Source organism: Phoxinus phoxinus (assembly GCF_949152265.1).
Source record: "Phoxinus phoxinus genome assembly, chromosome: 13".
Taxonomy (NCBI): domain Eukaryota; kingdom Metazoa; phylum Chordata; class Actinopteri; order Cypriniformes; family Leuciscidae; genus Phoxinus; species Phoxinus phoxinus.
The window spans coordinates 14316905-14333545 of NC_136888.1; the positions used below are offsets into that span (position 1 = coordinate 14316905).

Below are 16641 nucleotides of genomic sequence, written 5' to 3' on the forward strand. Positions count from 1 at the left end.
TCCAAAAAATTTAACAACGCTTCAAATCTACACGGACGCAAGCGCTGTGATTGGTCTGCTAGAACCCCTCCCTCGGGTTTCACATGCTCCCTATGCATGACCAAGGGGGTAATCCATCCTCCAGAAACAAAGCTTCCCGGGGGACGCTTTGGTGGACACAGAGCCTTAATATGTGAACCACAGATCAAAATAAAATTAAACTGAGAAAATTATTTTGCACTAAGAATGAAATAGGTAGGCCTACATTGGGACATGTAGCAAAGGAATATGTTAAAGCATGTGAGAAACAAGTATTCCTAGTCATTACCATTAATGTGATAGGCTACTAGAAATTAAATAATTATTAGTAACAAAACAAAAAAAAGTTTTTTAAAGAATAATGTTAAAACGGCTTGCCATAGGTCTTAAGCGGTCCGGACAACGAAATAACGAATCCTACTAATGTGAAGGTTTAGCTCATGAATATTAAATATGCCATACTGACGATGACGGGTAAAACTTTCCCAAACCGTCCAGACACGCAAAGTAATTAATATGCATGAGCCATTCCCTCACCATAGTAAGTTTCCGGTCGAGACAACATGCATTGACTGTCTGTCCAGTAAATCTGCATTGCACCGACTCGTGGTCAAGGTAAGAAAACACTACCGAGAGTGAAGTCCACATGCTCTAAATTACACGAATATTCTCCGCGTTTGTTATCGATTAAAAAAATAATTCTTTAAAAAAAGGATTCCATTCATCACTTTTTCTTTTAAAGAGGAAAGAGTAATGCAGTTCAGTCGATTACGTGTAATAATACAAGATACATCCTTTACAAAAGTAGGCCTACCATGATATTATCATTTTTAAACGTCCTAATGTAGCACAATGGCATTGTTTAAAATGCTTTACATTCTACATCAATATTGAAATAATTCAATACCACGATAAAAACGATATATAGTTTTACAATCTGACACTTACAATTTATTTTCCACCTGCATTATGGCCAAATTAGTGTATTAGAGAAGAAGAAAAAACACATGACAACAAAAATAAAATTGTTTTTTTTTATTGTTATTATTTGAATGACTCATTTCAATCAGTTTAGAGTTTATCTCATTCTTTTGTTGATTGGATTATCTAGGATCTGCATCATGTCCATTTTACTGACCACCACAATCTAGTGTCCAACAGTGCTGTGAATATATCTTGGAATGTTTAATATCTTTAACATTAGATACAGTAGTTGTGCCCATGTAACTTTGGAGAAGCTGACAGATATTCACCACCAAAGTGATTTGTTCATGTAGGTACTGCAGGATATTGTTACACAATCCAGACAACAGGGGACACCTAGTTTTAAAGAGGGCATAAAACACTAACAACTGCAGTCAATCGTTATACCAATATGTTTGCCACAATGAAAAACATCACTAGTGATACCCCACTTTGCCTGTGAGTTTACATGATTGGCTAGACTGTTCGGTCAAAAAAAAAAACACAACACTAATGCTGTGTAACCTGTTTGTGTGCTTGGCACTGTAATACAGCAAAATCCTGGTCTAAGTCAAGATAATAATCAAACAAAAACTGATCGTAACAACACTAACAATAAAAATGTCAATAGTTTCCAAAGATCCTTTGGACGAATGTTGCTCTACTGAACGCAGCAGTTTTGACCATTGGCATCCTTGAAGCGCAGGCGCATCTTGGGTTTGTATTTTTCAAGGTACATTAGTTGTTTGGCATTAAAAGCCCCACGCCTTTTCCTAAAAGAAATGATCATCAACGTCACAAAAAGACCAACAAAATCATATCCTACAGAAAAGGAGAAAAGAAACTTTGTTTGTGACTCACTGACGAATAAACTCGACGGCATCTTCGTACATCATCCCGCATTCGATTAAGGCTATGGCCACCAAGACAGGAGCTCTGCACACAAAAAAAATGCTGTGTCATTTAAAACTATTTGAAATAAGGCACAAGTCAGGTCACTAACTGATCTAGATACATGTTGAAGTTCACATCACATCACAAAATGTTCCAAAAGAACGTGTTACTGCACATTTGGTCCAAGATAACTAAAAAAATGACAGTGTAAGATCAGTGAGCAACATTTCATATCTGTAAATGTGATTTACATTTGTCCTGATAATACGTACCGTCCCAATCCAGCAACACAATGTACTGCAATGCAACAGCCTGGTTCATCCTTGAATTTACATTTGAGAAGGTTCAACCAGTCATCGACAATTTGTTCAGGGGGCGAACAACCATCATCAAAAGGCCAATCCTAAAGAAAAACACATTTCAATTTAAGTGCGATCATGAGAGTGGAGAGAAGTACATAAAACATATGCAACAATCACTCTTTAGGGGTTAATAGCAAATCTCACCAAAACTTCAATGCCTTCTTTTTCCACTGGTGCCTTGTCATAAGTTGCATCACAAACCCGGACGAGCGTCTGCACTCCAAAGCTCTTCAGTTCCTAATAGACAGAGACAAATAAAAGAAATATTCAGCTTTGCCACTCACGTTAATATTGGTATTCCTGTTAACCTCAACCATCTAGAGACTTACCTCTGTAAACTTGGTCAGTTGTGAATTGGTGGGATTGTGGGTGATGAGAAACCTCATGCATTCGTAAGTGATCTCAACAGGAGCAGGGCGATTCATTTTGACACTCGAATGAAGTTTTAATAGTACTTGACTTTTGGGAGAACCCAACAACTTCCGAATCTTCTACAGGGGTAGAAGTAATGATTTCAAAATATCTAAGCACTTTTGACTTTTAGGCAAATCTCTGAATGCTCTAAAAAAGGGGAACAGGAGAAGAACCACTTTCACGCTCCCACGGTTTTAAAATAAATACTAAAGAAGGGGACGATCCTTCTGATTCGCAATTTATAATTACCCCATTCAGGAGAAGAGAGATGATCAGTTGGCACTAGAGAGAGGGAAAAACGATTCGCTCTCTAGTACCTGGATTGGCTCGAACCAATTCATACACTTCAACTTTGGACAAAAAAAAAGGATGCTCCCCGAAAGTGCAGAATGTAAGACGGGCAGTCAGGTAGTATAATCTTCATATGGCAGGCCCTCTGTTCACTTGTCCACAATGACCAGGTGCTGTGCCTGGCAGAAGTCTCCACTCACACTGACAAACGCCATAAATGTGCAGCCTGGAATAAGAAAATGACAGTGAATAACCAGGGCAGTGAATCCTAAACCATCACAACCAGCAAGTGCAGTCAATCAAAACATGTCACCATTAACACCAAATGGTTACTGGATGTAGCCTACAGCTGAAGAGAGACCTCATTCCACTGCAGTTGATATTGACTTTACCCATTCGATGGATTATAAACTCTCTCATCATAAAAGCATACCGGCCATCCTAACATGGTGGTCTACATGGAAAATGTTTAGCAGTTGTTGTAATTATTATCTCCTATCAGGCACTTACTTTCAATAAGTGAACAGAAAACAAGTTGAGAACTCAGCATTCTATCTTCACCATTCGTGACTGTCTCTACTTTGCACCTAGAAAAGATAATCAACATAAAACAAGCACTAAACAAGACTTTTCTTCATTCCAGAATGAGCTCCAACAAGTCAGGAATGGGAAAAAAAGGAAAACAGCTAGTGCTCGTCTATTTGTGTTAGTACAGATGTATGTTATAAAAGCTTATCTTTTATAACATTTAACAGAGACATTTGACATTGCATTCAAATATGAATACGCCATCAGATGAATCTTAAAATGGTACATATAAAGGAGCAAAAATGCTAAAGCCAATCTACACATTTATATCTCACTCACTGCATCCACTGGCCAAGTCTATTTTTGACCATTATCTCATTCTTAAAGAGATAGTTCACACAAAAATTGGAAAAATCTGTCATTGACCAACCTTCTTCCAAACCCATAGAATTGTTTTTTCTGCTGTGGAAAACAAAGGGAAATGTTATGCAGAGTGACAGCCTCAGTCATCATTGACTTCCTTTGCATGTTTCCCCCTACACAATGAAAGTGAATGGTGACTGAGGATGTCGTTCTATCTAACATCCTCCTTTGTGTTGTGTTCCACGGAAGAAATAAAATCATACTTTGGATTGGAACGACATGAGGGACAGCAAATTACAAACACAAACAAAATGCAATTTTGGTTGAACTATCCCTTTAAGACAAAGAAATATGTGTGCATGGAACACAATGGGTTTCCACATTTGCTGACCACACATGTTGTTGAAGACAAATTAAACAACCATTTAATTCAAAATAATAGACTTATTTTGTTAATCTCTACAAGATCACCACAATGCACTTAACACTCACTGCATCATTGTGTGAATATGATTTCATAAAAACAGAAGTCGGTAACATCAATGAACAGCCTTGTTTAGTAAATAATTAATACATATTTATACTATAAGAAACATATTATAAATACATTAGAATGGTAAACATTGTTCAAAAAATAACCAAATGTTTTTTTACGAGATTAGTTCGGTCTTGTTCTGCTAGCATATGTGTTTTAGCTGCTAAATGCGTATATGTTTAAATACATACACGCACAAGTTAATAATTCATCATTCATCTAGATGTTTATAAATAACAGGAAAATATAAATATGATATCATATACATACTTACAGAAAGCTGACGGTAGATATGAATACCGTGACAAAGAGAAAGCGGATTGAGAGACGCTGCTAGCCGGCTAGCTCTCCTCTACCGTAGAGCTCCCGTAACCAGGCGACAATTCCGGTCAGCACAGATGACCGCTGATTGGCTGGCCGCAGTCACGTGGCCAATAAACCCACACCTTTACACTCGAATGTTACATTTTTATCATATTTAATCTCGACCAATCACGTTTATTCTTCTTATGAAGACATGCCCTGTACATTTTAATGGTTGTTAGTTATCATTGTTTGTTAATATTATTTTTATTTATTTATTTTTGACCTGGTTATTAAAATAAACATCTAATTGAAACATTGGAGATGCAATATTTACGTTAAGCAAGACCTGCCCATACAGCTTGGAAGTTGCACAGATTTTTAAAGATGAGTTTATGACACCATCTCCTGGTGTGAAAGAGTTATAGCATGAATTCATTTATTTTTTTCAATTCACAGCCAAACGATAACATTATATCCATGCAGTGTCAGTTTGTACTAGTATTAACATATTATGATTAAAATGGTCTTAGTGAAAAATGTAATGTATGTTTTCCTGTATGTTATAATGTTTGCTGTTTGCTGGGTGTGGCAGTGATGACACATGACAAGAAGGCAGCAAGGCTTGTTGCAAATACGGACACTAGTAATAGGCCTACTCACATTACAGTCCCGTCTGTAAGATAATATCTAATGAATAATACCATGATGCACCAGTACCACCCACAGTCCAGCAGCTCCACACCCTCCAGGTGAAGCTGCTTCATCACCACAGGTGTCTCGTCTGTGAACAACACACTTACGGGCAGGTATCGCGGCGAGTCCCCATATCAGGTTGGACAGGATTGTTTGGGGATTTTAGTTTTACCTTATCCTCCTTTTTTTTGCGGTTCCTGTTTCAATGCATCCCCGTTTTGCTGTAAAACACGGTAAGTTCTTCTTCTATGTATTATTTATTATTACTGAGTAATTACAAAGATAGGTCTTATATCAACATTGTAAGCTGTATGAAATAGGCCTACACAAGTTTAGTTATGCTTATATGTGACCCTGGACCAGAAAACTTGACACACGTAGCACGGGTCACATTGTACATTGTAGCTATGGGTCAAAATTACCGGTATAGATTTTTCTTGTATGCCAAAAAAATGCTCCATGAAGATATTTTTTTAATACATTTCCTACCGTAAATATGTGAAAATATATATTTTTGTGAGTGGATGCCGCAAAATCGCGAACATAAATTGACAACTTTAAAGGTGATTTTCTCAATGTTTAGATTTTTTTGCACCCCGGCCCAGATTCCAGATTTTCAAATAGTTTTATCTCAGCCAAATATTGTCCTATCCTAACAACCCATACATCAATGGAAAGCTTATTTATTCAGTAAAAAAGACCATTGTTTAGGCTTAGAATCACAAATTAAATTGATACATTATTGAGTAATTTATTTAGTAAAATTTTGTATTATTGCGCATGTTGGGTGGTTGACATGACATGGCCTTTTTGTGGTCCAATGTGTCAAAGTTAAGTAAATGATAGAAAAATATGTAAAAAACTGTGGTGATATTGTTTATAAAGTGCTGTTTTATATGAACATACAGCATTCATGGGATTAATCTTCCATTTTTCACAATTTTCAGCCAAACCAGAAAAAGCTCATATGGCGTGACTGTCCCAAGCACATTTCACAAAATTTGATTTTAAATAAAAACAAGAAAATTAATAAATTTTCTGTTTATTCAATCATATATTGATAACCCGGATGTCTACTTGTGAGTCTGCTTGACTAAAAGTTCAGGCATAATATTTTGAAGCCACCCTTAACTAAAACATTTTGTCCCAAAAAATTTAAACGGGCAATTGTTTGGAGACCTTTGGGGAGTGGGGGTCCTCCTTCTTTCAGGAGGAAGAACAACACCTCAGAAGGACACTGAAAGTTACAAGATGAGTTTTCTCTCTTCGTGTTTTTAAAAAAAAACAAGTATATCCGGCACTCCTGCTTCAGTTCCCTTTTGTGTGTCTTTTGGTGTGACGCATTTTACACAAAAATGCCCAAATTAAATTACTTTTCAGTCAATATTGAAACTTTAAAACTATATTGTCATATTGTATTTAGCATGGTTTTAGCATGTTAGCATAAAAGCACATTGCTTAAAGCCACACCGCGGAACTTTTGCAGAACTTTCACGTCTAGCGCCCCTAGAGGCCACAAGCTCCGCAGCACTGTCGCAAAAGTCTAAAAGACATCCAGGCTGGGTCCCAATTCGCCTACTTATACTACGACCTAAAAGTATGTACTCTTTTTGTGAAGAAAAAGTATATACTTTTGAGTGTGTAGCAAAAAAGTAGGCAAGCTTTGAGACATACTACTTCGTCATCTTTAACGGACAGATCTGTCGCGTGCATTCTGTCACTGTAAACTGCCCTGTCAATCATCTTGTCACAGTTAAAATCCTCCATTCAATCTAATTAAATTTCCTACCGTTTTGGAGAGAAATGTAGTAGCACGTTCATCGGCCAGTCTCGTGTCTTTCATGCGGAGACTCTCCTCATGTGTTTGCAATTTGAATATAATGATGCATTTAAAAGTTAATGGCTAAACGTGTCTTTACAAAAGTTCACAATGCTGCTGCAGATGCAATATATTGTGGACAATATTGAATAAATACATTTTCGTCAGGTTAGATACTGATAATTAATCACTCAAACCCCTTTATCTAAACCTCTCTACATAACGCCGGACTCGCGCGTCCTCCAGGTCTGTAGTTTTTTAACACTTTTCACTCGTGTTTGTAGTTCTAACCGAATCCTCGCCCAACACGCGATGGGTTGTGGGCAATATTCGCCGTTAGAGTGTGCATCGATCTGCACTTCGGATTCTGACCGGAAATAGTTGACCATCCGGGTCTCTTTGGAACACTTATTTCAACATACTTCGATTTGGGACGTACTAATTCTACTTTCGAATACTATTTAGGACGGATAGTATGCGAATTGGGACGCAGCCCCACTTAATAAATGGACGGCCGTAAAGCGATACGTTCTCCAGGTCACATGACCTGGCCAACGACGGTCCGTCTTCTCCAAACTTACATAGGCGGTATTTCAAGAGGGCAGCCCCGCTCGGAGCATTAATAGTGTCAAACGCTGTATATTGGCCTGAGGAATCATTTAAAATAACTTGTATGCGTTAACTCTTTAGGTCACAAAGTCCACGGTGTGGCTTTAATGTCATGCTAAGTACATGAAACCTCATTAGGTGTGACACAACATCATAAGGTGTGACAGTATTTTCTTGTCACACCATATGATTATTTTGTCACACTATATGATATGAATTGCATTTAAATACATAAATAATGGTCTTAGATACTTTATAGCTATTAGTTAAGTTTATTGAATATTTCATCCTTTTAACACATTTTGATACTATATTATTCACATATTTAATATATATACACCAACTCAATTTGGTGAATCCCTACTTCCCTACTATCCCATTTTCAAGCTGAATCCATGTTAAACTACAGCATTTTGTCACTCAAATGTTTCCCTTTATTTATTTATTTTTCAGTTTGAGGTAGATTTCAGTAGATGGGAGAGATGGCTAGTACAGACAGAACAAGGAAATACAGGGAGAGATTAAATCATTTTGAAATTCATTTATTATGCATTAAATTAAAAAAAATGTTCAATGATTCACTAAAGATTATCAGAATTCATGTAGTTAATATTCAGCAGATTAAAATAAAAAGTGCAACATCGAACATACAGTAACTGTATTAATTAATGTGTTATAAACATAATTCTTTGCTACTTTGAGTAGAACTCACTGTTTTAAACAATTTTGTGATTTTGCTGTAAACAATGATTTACTCGTCAAACTAAGTTTGGTTGTTTGTTAAATGCAGCTAATACAGATTTTTGCATACAGATTGTGTGATTCATCATATGGCGTGACACCATGTCAATTGGTGTGACATTCAGAATTTTGAAAAAAATTAAGGCTTTTTGGTTATTAATCATAAAATCATCAATGTGACAGATGGGGAATAGTGACAGCAAAGGTTACAAGCATTTTGGTACTTTTATATAACAAGGTATTCCCAAATTAATTTGAAGTATATTGAAATATGTTGATAATGCAAAATGTAACATATTTGCTTATAAGAAATGCTATACTTTATATAGTAATGATAAAGAATCAAGATAAATTGACTTACATTATCACATTATACCCCTTTTTATTTTAATACACAATAACATTTATGTCACATCATATGACAATTTTAGTCACTACTAATAGTGAATAAATGTAAATTTCAGGATAATATCTTCAAGACCACATATATATTTGGAAATATAAGAGTTGGTAGAATATAACTCAATGATTTCCATGACTTACATTTGAGATTTTTTTTTAAACTTTTTTTCAGGCAAATATATATATATACTCACACACACACACACACAAACAAATCCGTGTGTGTGTGTGTGTGTGTGTGTGTGTGTGTGTGTGTGTGTGTGTGTGTGTGTGTGTGTGTGTGTGTGTGTGTGTGTGTGTGTGTGTGTGTGTGTGTGTGTGTGTGTGTGTGTGTGTGTGTGTGTGTGTGTGTGTTGTTGTGGTCAGAATTATTGGCACCCCTGGTAAATATGTTTAAAGATGGCTGAAAAAATAAATATGCGTTGTTCAACTAAAGATGTTATGAATCTGCCTGAAGAGGACGTGTGTCTATATTTTCTCAATGCACGGTGATGAGGATGGTTTGAGTGGCCAAAGACTCTCCAAGGATCAAAGATGGAGATTTACAGAGATTAATTGAGTCTTGGTGTCAGAAAGCCCAAAAAAAATCGAACAGCCCCTACATCAACACATGTTGTTTGGGAGGGTTTCAAGAAAAATCCTCCTCGCTCATCCAAAAACAAACTCCATATTCAGTTGTCAGACACGACTGGAACTTTAAATTGGACCAGATTTAATGGTCAGATGAAACTAAAAAATCGCTTTTTGGCAGCAAACGTACCAGATGTGTTTGGTGCAACAAACAGGGATACAAAGTACCCCATGACCACAGTTAAATATTCTGGTGGATCTTTAATGTTGTTGGTCTATTTTTTTGCTGGAGGTCCTGGACGTCTTGTTCAGAGGCATGGTATCATGGATTCCAGCAAATACCAACAGATAAAAAATCAAAACCTGACGCCTTCTGCTAAATCTTATAATAGACCGTGGTTGGATCATCCATCAGGACAACGATCCAAAACAAACATCAAATCAACACAAAAATGTGTCACTGAGCACAAAATGAAGCTTCGGCCATGACCGTCCCAGTACCCTAAACTGAACCATATAGAACATGAGTGGGGTGAACTTAAGAGAAGAAGCACCAACATGGATCTGAGAGTCAATGAAAGGTTAAATGTTTGCTAATTTTTTGAACGAAAGATCAAAAGGATGCAGATTTATTTTTTATAGCCATCTTCAATCATATTTACCAGGGGTGCCAATAATTCTGACCACAACTATACACACACATAAAACTACGAAACCACAGCCAAAACTATTAGCCTAAGTAACTAATATAAATTAAAAAACATTATTAAGGACAAGTAACAGACAGTAGCTTTCAGTAGAGACATTGAATAAATTAATCAAATTTAAAATGACACTGGACAGTCTTATAAATAAACATTGTTTAATCCTTATCGAAGGTACAAAAGTTATTTAGTCAAGAGCAGTGAGTGATTTCTTATTTCTTTTTGTTGTTTATTAGGCTGCTGTCCCTTTAAGACTAATGCACGGATCCAAAATTCTGATATGCGTTTTCTTTCTCGACTGTTTATGTTCACTTAAGCCATAACTGACTATGTTTACTATACTTGCAAAGATGGGCATTTTTGCGTGAATTTGTCTGTTCAAGTGCAAGAAGAAAGAGAGCTCAATTCACTATTTGTGAATTGGACATACAGGACATGACTAACGAATTGAGTTCCCTTTTGCGTCTTCTTGTCCTTGAATATTTAAATTGACAAGGCTTCAACTTTCGTGACGATGCAGCACTAGCCAGTCAACTGTCCCGAGCGTCGTTTACGTCTGTTCACGTTCATGTTCTCACAACATTGCACTGCTAGAATTCATAAACGTTACTGGCCAACTGGCGATTGACACCGTTTAATACACTCGCCAACACCGAGTTTTACTCGCATTTGGTGCTTGCCGAGTGTTAATTTTAGGCCCTACTATTTATATATTCATCAAAGTATCCTGAAAAAAAGTATCAGTTGCCACAAAAATATTAAGCATATTAGAATGATTTCTGAAGGATCATGTGACACTGAAGACTAAAGAAATTATGCTGAAAATTCAGCTTTTCCATCACAGGAATAAATTACATTTTAATATTACAATAGAAAACAATTGTTATAAATTATTAACTTGCATTAAATTGTAATAACGTTTCACAATATTGCTGCTTTTACTGTATTTTTAATTAACTAAATGCCGCCTTGGTGAGCATAAAAAGTCTTCATATATTATAAATAAATATGTGTTATTTGAGTTACTGTTGCTTATCTCGTTTAGTCTGGCCATTCTCCTCTGATCTAAGGCATCACCAAGGCATTTTCGCCCACAGAACTGCCGCTCTCTGGATATGTTTTTTTTTTTTTTATCATTCTCTGTAAACCCTAGAGATGACTGTGCGTGAACATTTTCTGAAATATTCAGACCAGTCCGTCTGGCACCAACAACCATGTCAGGTTCAAAGTCACTTAAATCACCTTTCCTCTGCATTCTGATGCTCAGATTGTCTTGACCATACATGCCTAAATGCATTGAGTTGCTGTCATGTGATTGGCTGGTTAGATATTTGTGCTAACAAGCAGTTGAACAGGTGTACCTAACCTAAAGTGGCTGGTAAGTGTATATATATATATACAAGCATACATACATACAATTTATGACAAAAATGCTAAAAACACGTGGGAGCAGCTGAGACCTCAAACCCATGGTGTGATCCAGCATTATGACAAATCCACATTTCTGCCAGCAAAATCAAAACAGCAATAATTTATAATGAGCATGTGAAAACCTGTTTGGTAAAACGTGTCAACTCTGGCTTGTTATATTGAAATGTGTCATCCTTGTGACAAAAAAACCTTATTATAGAAAAAAAGAAAAAAAAGTTACCTGTCATAACTTACATTTAAAGTGCTTGGAACAGAATCAGTTTTTTACCAACTTTCTGATGAGATTTTTAGAAACAATCTGAAGAACCTGTTATGCGTGACTAAATGCCTCTGGAGTTTAAATATTAATCGAAGACCAAATCTCCACTGGCTAATTAAAAAGATAATCAGCAACACAAAAAAATGACCAAAAAAAAAAACCCCATTAAGTTTTTTGGTTAAATTTAGATCATAAATTCATGACACCAGTTGTCAAGAGATTCGTTGACCCAAACTAAAATGCCCTATATTATGCAAAAGTGTCTCTTTTGAGTGTTATGATTAATCATGTATAACTGTGTTTATTGCAGGACAGTGTTGGTGATCAGGGATGAACTGGTCAGGACTGGAGTCCCTTCTTAGCGGGGCAAATAAATATTCGACAGTGTTTGGTCGAGTGTGGCTGTCCATGGTGTTTGTGTTCCGTGTCCTGGTGTTTGTGGTGGCGGCTCAGCGCGTTTGGGGCGACGAGACCTTCGTGTGCAACACCAGGCAGCCCGGCTGCACCACCGTCTGCTACGACAGCACGTTCCCCATCTCTCACGTCCGTCTGTGGGCCTTACAGCTCATCTTTGTCACATGTCCGTCGCTCATGGTCGTGGCCCACGTCACATACAGAGAGGAAAAAGACCAGAAGTACATCGCCGTTCACCAGGGCAACCACTTATACGCCAACCCTGGAAAAAAACGCGGGGGTCTTTGGTGGACCTACCTGCTTAGCCTGATCTTTAAAGCGGTGTTTGATGCTGCTTTTCTCTATATTCTTCATCACATCTATGAAGGCTATGACCTCCCCCGCATCACCAAGTGCTCGCTGGACCCTTGTCCAAATACGGTGGATTGTTTCATCTCGCGCCCTACAGAGAAGAAAATCTTCACCCTCTTCATGGTGGCCTCCTCTGTTCTCTGCATCTTCATGTGTATCTGCGAAATAGTTTATCTCATTGGAAAGCGTATACTGAAATACTGTGTAATGTCACAGTCACCACCGCAACGATCTAAAAGGCCGGATCCCACTCTCTCCAGCAGCCAAAATCTGAGTTCACAAAAATTAAAGGACACTAAAATAGACAAGACTGCTCTTTAATGACAGCGGTATGTTGAAAAACCTTTACAACCTCATTGAGATTGGGAGATAGATAGATAGATAGATAGATAGATAGATAGATAGATAGATAGATAGATAGATAGATAGATAGATAGATAGATAGATAGATAGATAGATAGATAGATAGATAGATAGATTGATTGATTTTTGTTAGAATTTATATGCACTTTAGAATGAACTTTAAAAGCACAATGCATTTAAAAATAGGGAAAAAAGCTGGGTGAGGTTAGCTAGACTCTAAATATTTCACAATCAATGTCAGCTTGCTCTATGCAAATATGGTATCGACCTGAACATTTACATGCCTCCAGAAGAGTGTTCTTTCAGAAGAGTTTCCATGTTCTTTTCTTTTCCCTCACACAAATCTATTATATGGCTTAAGAAGACATGGAACAGAGTTTTATTGTGTGTGTTTTTTTGGCCCACTTTCATCAACAGCAGTTCTAATATGAACTACTCATTTTGTGTTCCACAGAATCAAGAACGTCATACTTTGAGTAAATGAAGGCAGAATTACAGTTTTTGGTTTACTATCCCTTTAAAATGTCTTACATTAAGGCCAAATATGTCACATCAAATCTCTTAACAGCATTTCTAACTCTCCGTATAATTCATCTGACGCTCTCTGGATCTTTTCTGTCCAAATTTCAGTCAGCCTACACTGCTTTTTGTACCTAGAATGCATTTAAAAATAAAATCTTTTAGCACACAGTGCCCAGTGCACTTTCATTTACATGTTACATAAGAAGCAACTCTTGATCTTTTGCCTTCAGCAACCAATGATTACATGCCTCCTACCTTTTCTATCTCACTCACGCACCACACACAAATGTACAACACTGCACACCAAGGGCAAAAAAAAACAGATTGAGTAGGTCTTTATTTGAATATGTTTCAATGATAACGTGAGGGGAAAAAACGCGATTCTTTCATCCTTTCCGACTTGAAAATTTTCACAGCATCAGTGCATGTTGCTAACCTGCAGATAATCTTTCAATCTTCGGTACATTGACCAGAAAGAATACAGCAAATGTCCTAATGTATGATTCACTCACTCTGTGCTGCTCCTCCTACACATGTGCCCTGGCTTCGACTCAGTGCACACAGCAAACAATCCATCCCACACACACACACACACACACGAGAACACACACACACACGAGAACACACCCACACACACACACACTCTTTTAGAAATACCACAACATTCTTGCTTATACATGTTCTGCTATACTGTATGTATGTATGTATGTATGTAAATGTATTTATATATATATATATGTATAGTATATACTGTATATATATAGTATATACTGTATATATATTAACCAAAAGTGACAGTACATTTTTATTTCAAATGAATGTTCTTTTGAACTTTACAATCATCAAAAACTCTAATAAATTATATTTTAAAATATTTTGAAATAGAAAACTTATTTTACATTATAATTATGTAAACATATTTCACAATATCGTTTTTACTATATTTTTAAACAAATAAATGCAGCTTCGGTGTGCATAAGAGACTTCTGAATCCCTACCGACTACTGACCCCAAACCTTTGAGTTGAAGTAAATACATTTTATTATATATATATATATATATATATATATATATAAACAATATAAAATTTAGTCCATTGACCATGGTGAAAGTGTATTTATTTCCGAGAATGCTTCAGTTTACCCCTAAATCTTCAAAATGGATTCAAACAACATGAAGCAGCTTATACAAGTTTACAAGCAGCTTACACCAACTTTTCTGTTCTTGCCCATTTTGTTGTTGTGTAACTGTTGAGTTCCCCTTTCCTGTATCCAATCATATAAAGTTACAGGGAGAAATAGTACGATTAGGAGTAAGTGAAAGTGACATGTGAAGGCCAACCCATACTCGGAATTTGTCCTCTGCATTTAACCCATCCAAGTTAGTGAACACACACACATGCACACACTGCAAACCGTGATACACACCCGGAGCAGTGGGCAGCCATTATGCTGTGGCGCCCAGGGAGCGATTAGGAGTTTGGTGCCTTGCTCAAGGGCACCTCAGTCGGTACTGAAATCGAACGAGCAACCTTTGGGATACCAGTCAGGCCACGACTGCCTCTAGAGTAGTTTGAAACCATTCCACATTAACTAACTCTGACCTGGTGAAAATATCTTAAAACCATGTCTTTCATGAGACCTATAATAGAGACATCACAGTGATGGGAATGCATGTCATGTCTGGCTACAGGATATTCGGTCAAAGCCAAAAGATTCAGGTTGGACCCAGATACAACAGTGACACTGTTGATGCATAGCATAACAGATGGAACAAAACAAGCATAATGTAGGTTACTGAGGAACAACGATGGGCGGCAGTAAAATCTCATGCACACGACCCACTTATGTATTATCTTGGCACACAATGCATTCAGTTTGGCCTCATTCACACTGAACTAATTAATTTAACTAAAAATAGCCCCTTTGGCCTCTACAAAACCACCAGAATTTCAGGCTCCTTCACTCTGATCCCAAATAATTCACATGAGAAATCATATATATATAGGCCATGAGACAGATGGTGCAATGGAAAGGATGCTGGGGGTGGGGGGGGGGGGGGGGGGGGGGGGGGGGGGGCATGCTAAGTAAAAATCCAACAGCATGCTAAGTAAAAATCTAAGAATGAAAAGAAATTAAGTGAAGTAATGAAGACTTAGATCCTTCACATTTCATTTATTGACAACCCAGGCAGAATGCATTTCCTTTGCAATGTGTTAAAAAGTGGAACAACTCTCCCTGCTGAATTTTAACTTTATAAACTGAGCTAAGTACACACATTTTACTGCATATTAAGCATTATTTGTGCTATAAACTGTGCTCCTTTATATGTCTAAATGTCAAAATCAGCCTATTTGCCTTTCACAGTCAGTTTTTTAAAATGATCCCGGTAACATATAACATTAATTATTGTTATACAGAGCACACAGCATATAGTGTATCTATTATTGATCTAACATTAGTCTGCAATAGATTTATAGCTCCTATGCTTGATCTCTGATAGTCACATTGCATCCACGATCACCTATTAATAGCCAAACCTATCAGTTAACAAATACTTACTGGTCAACATAACATTGAAATAACAACTCAATAAACCCATAAAGCTGTCCACTATGACACAAACTTTAAAACAGAAAGGTAGCTTAAAAGAAAGACTTAAACTGTGCTTCAACAAAATTGCTATCAAGAACACATCCACATTTTATTGTGAATACTGGTAGATGTTGGCGTCACAACTTTGAAATAAAATATACATTATTAAATAATGAGAAATAGAGGAAAACAAAAAGAAAATACCTGTTTATGATGTTTGTTTAGCAATAGAATTATTAAATGGGCTCTAATACAATAGGTTTGCCAGTGCAGTAATGAGAGTTAGGATACAGACTTCACCTCAGTGTGTGCCTCTGCCCCCTGTGTGTACTGTGAGGACACCTCTTCCAGCTCCTGTACAACAATAGCAGCCAACTCCCCACGCTGGCAGGAAAACTGCTGAGCTTGGTTGCCATAGAGCAGTTTGTCTGCATCTGATTGGTCGTCGCTGAATAGCTCCTGCAGCACCCCCTGCTCTAGCTCCTCCCAGTAGTC

At 37.1% G+C, this 16641-nt stretch overlaps 2 protein-coding genes across 5 annotated transcripts; one reads left to right on the forward strand and one right to left on the reverse strand.

The window, feature by feature from the left end:
• Window positions 1–1039: 1039 nt before the first annotated feature.
• On the reverse strand, window positions 1040–4783 carry ptp4a2a (protein tyrosine phosphatase 4A2a). Of its 4 annotated transcripts, none has more exons than XM_079632133.1 (8): window positions 4643–4783; window positions 3453–3529; window positions 2901–3168; window positions 2567–2728; window positions 2382–2474; window positions 2148–2278; window positions 1843–1917; window positions 1040–1754 (listed from the first exon to the last, which is right to left on the reverse strand). In XM_079632133.1, exons 4-8 carry the CDS (start codon window positions 2660–2662, stop codon window positions 1643–1645), a joined length of 507 nt encoding a protein of 168 aa, XP_079488259.1. In that variant the 5' UTR covers window positions 2663–2728; window positions 2901–3168; window positions 3453–3529; window positions 4643–4783; the 3' UTR covers window positions 1040–1642. The 4 variants fall into 4 exon arrangements, with proteins under 4 accessions (XP_079488259.1, XP_079488258.1, XP_079488261.1 ...); XM_079632132.1 differs by having other exon boundaries at window positions 2567–2798; XM_079632135.1 differs by having other exon boundaries at window positions 4639–4766.
• Window positions 4784–5439: 656 nt separating this feature from the next.
• Window positions 5440–13719, forward strand: gjb9a (gap junction protein beta 9a). Its single transcript, XM_079633474.1, has 2 exons — window positions 5440–5600; window positions 12213–13719. The coding sequence occupies exon 2, from the start codon at window positions 12233–12235 to the stop codon at window positions 12986–12988; it is 756 nt and encodes a 251-aa protein (XP_079489600.1). The 5' UTR covers window positions 5440–5600; window positions 12213–12232; the 3' UTR covers window positions 12989–13719.
• The last annotated feature ends 2922 nt before the right edge of the window (window positions 13720–16641 follow it).

Coding starts and splice junctions, on each gene's coding strand:
- ptp4a2a (XM_079632133.1), bottom strand. CDS start 2,662: ATGAATCGCCCTGCTCCTGTTGAGATCACTTACGAATGCATGAGGTTT. Junction 2,475..2,566: donor AACTGACCAAGTTTACAGAG/GTAAGTCTCTAG, acceptor TCTGTCTATTAG/GAACTGAAGAGCTTTGGAGT. Junction 2,279..2,381: donor AAGAAGGCATTGAAGTTTTG/GTGAGATTTGCT, acceptor GTTTTTCTTTAG/GATTGGCCTTTTGATGATGG.
- gjb9a (XM_079633474.1), top strand. CDS start 12,233: ATGAACTGGTCAGGACTGGAGTCCCTTCTTAGCGGGGCAAATAAATAT.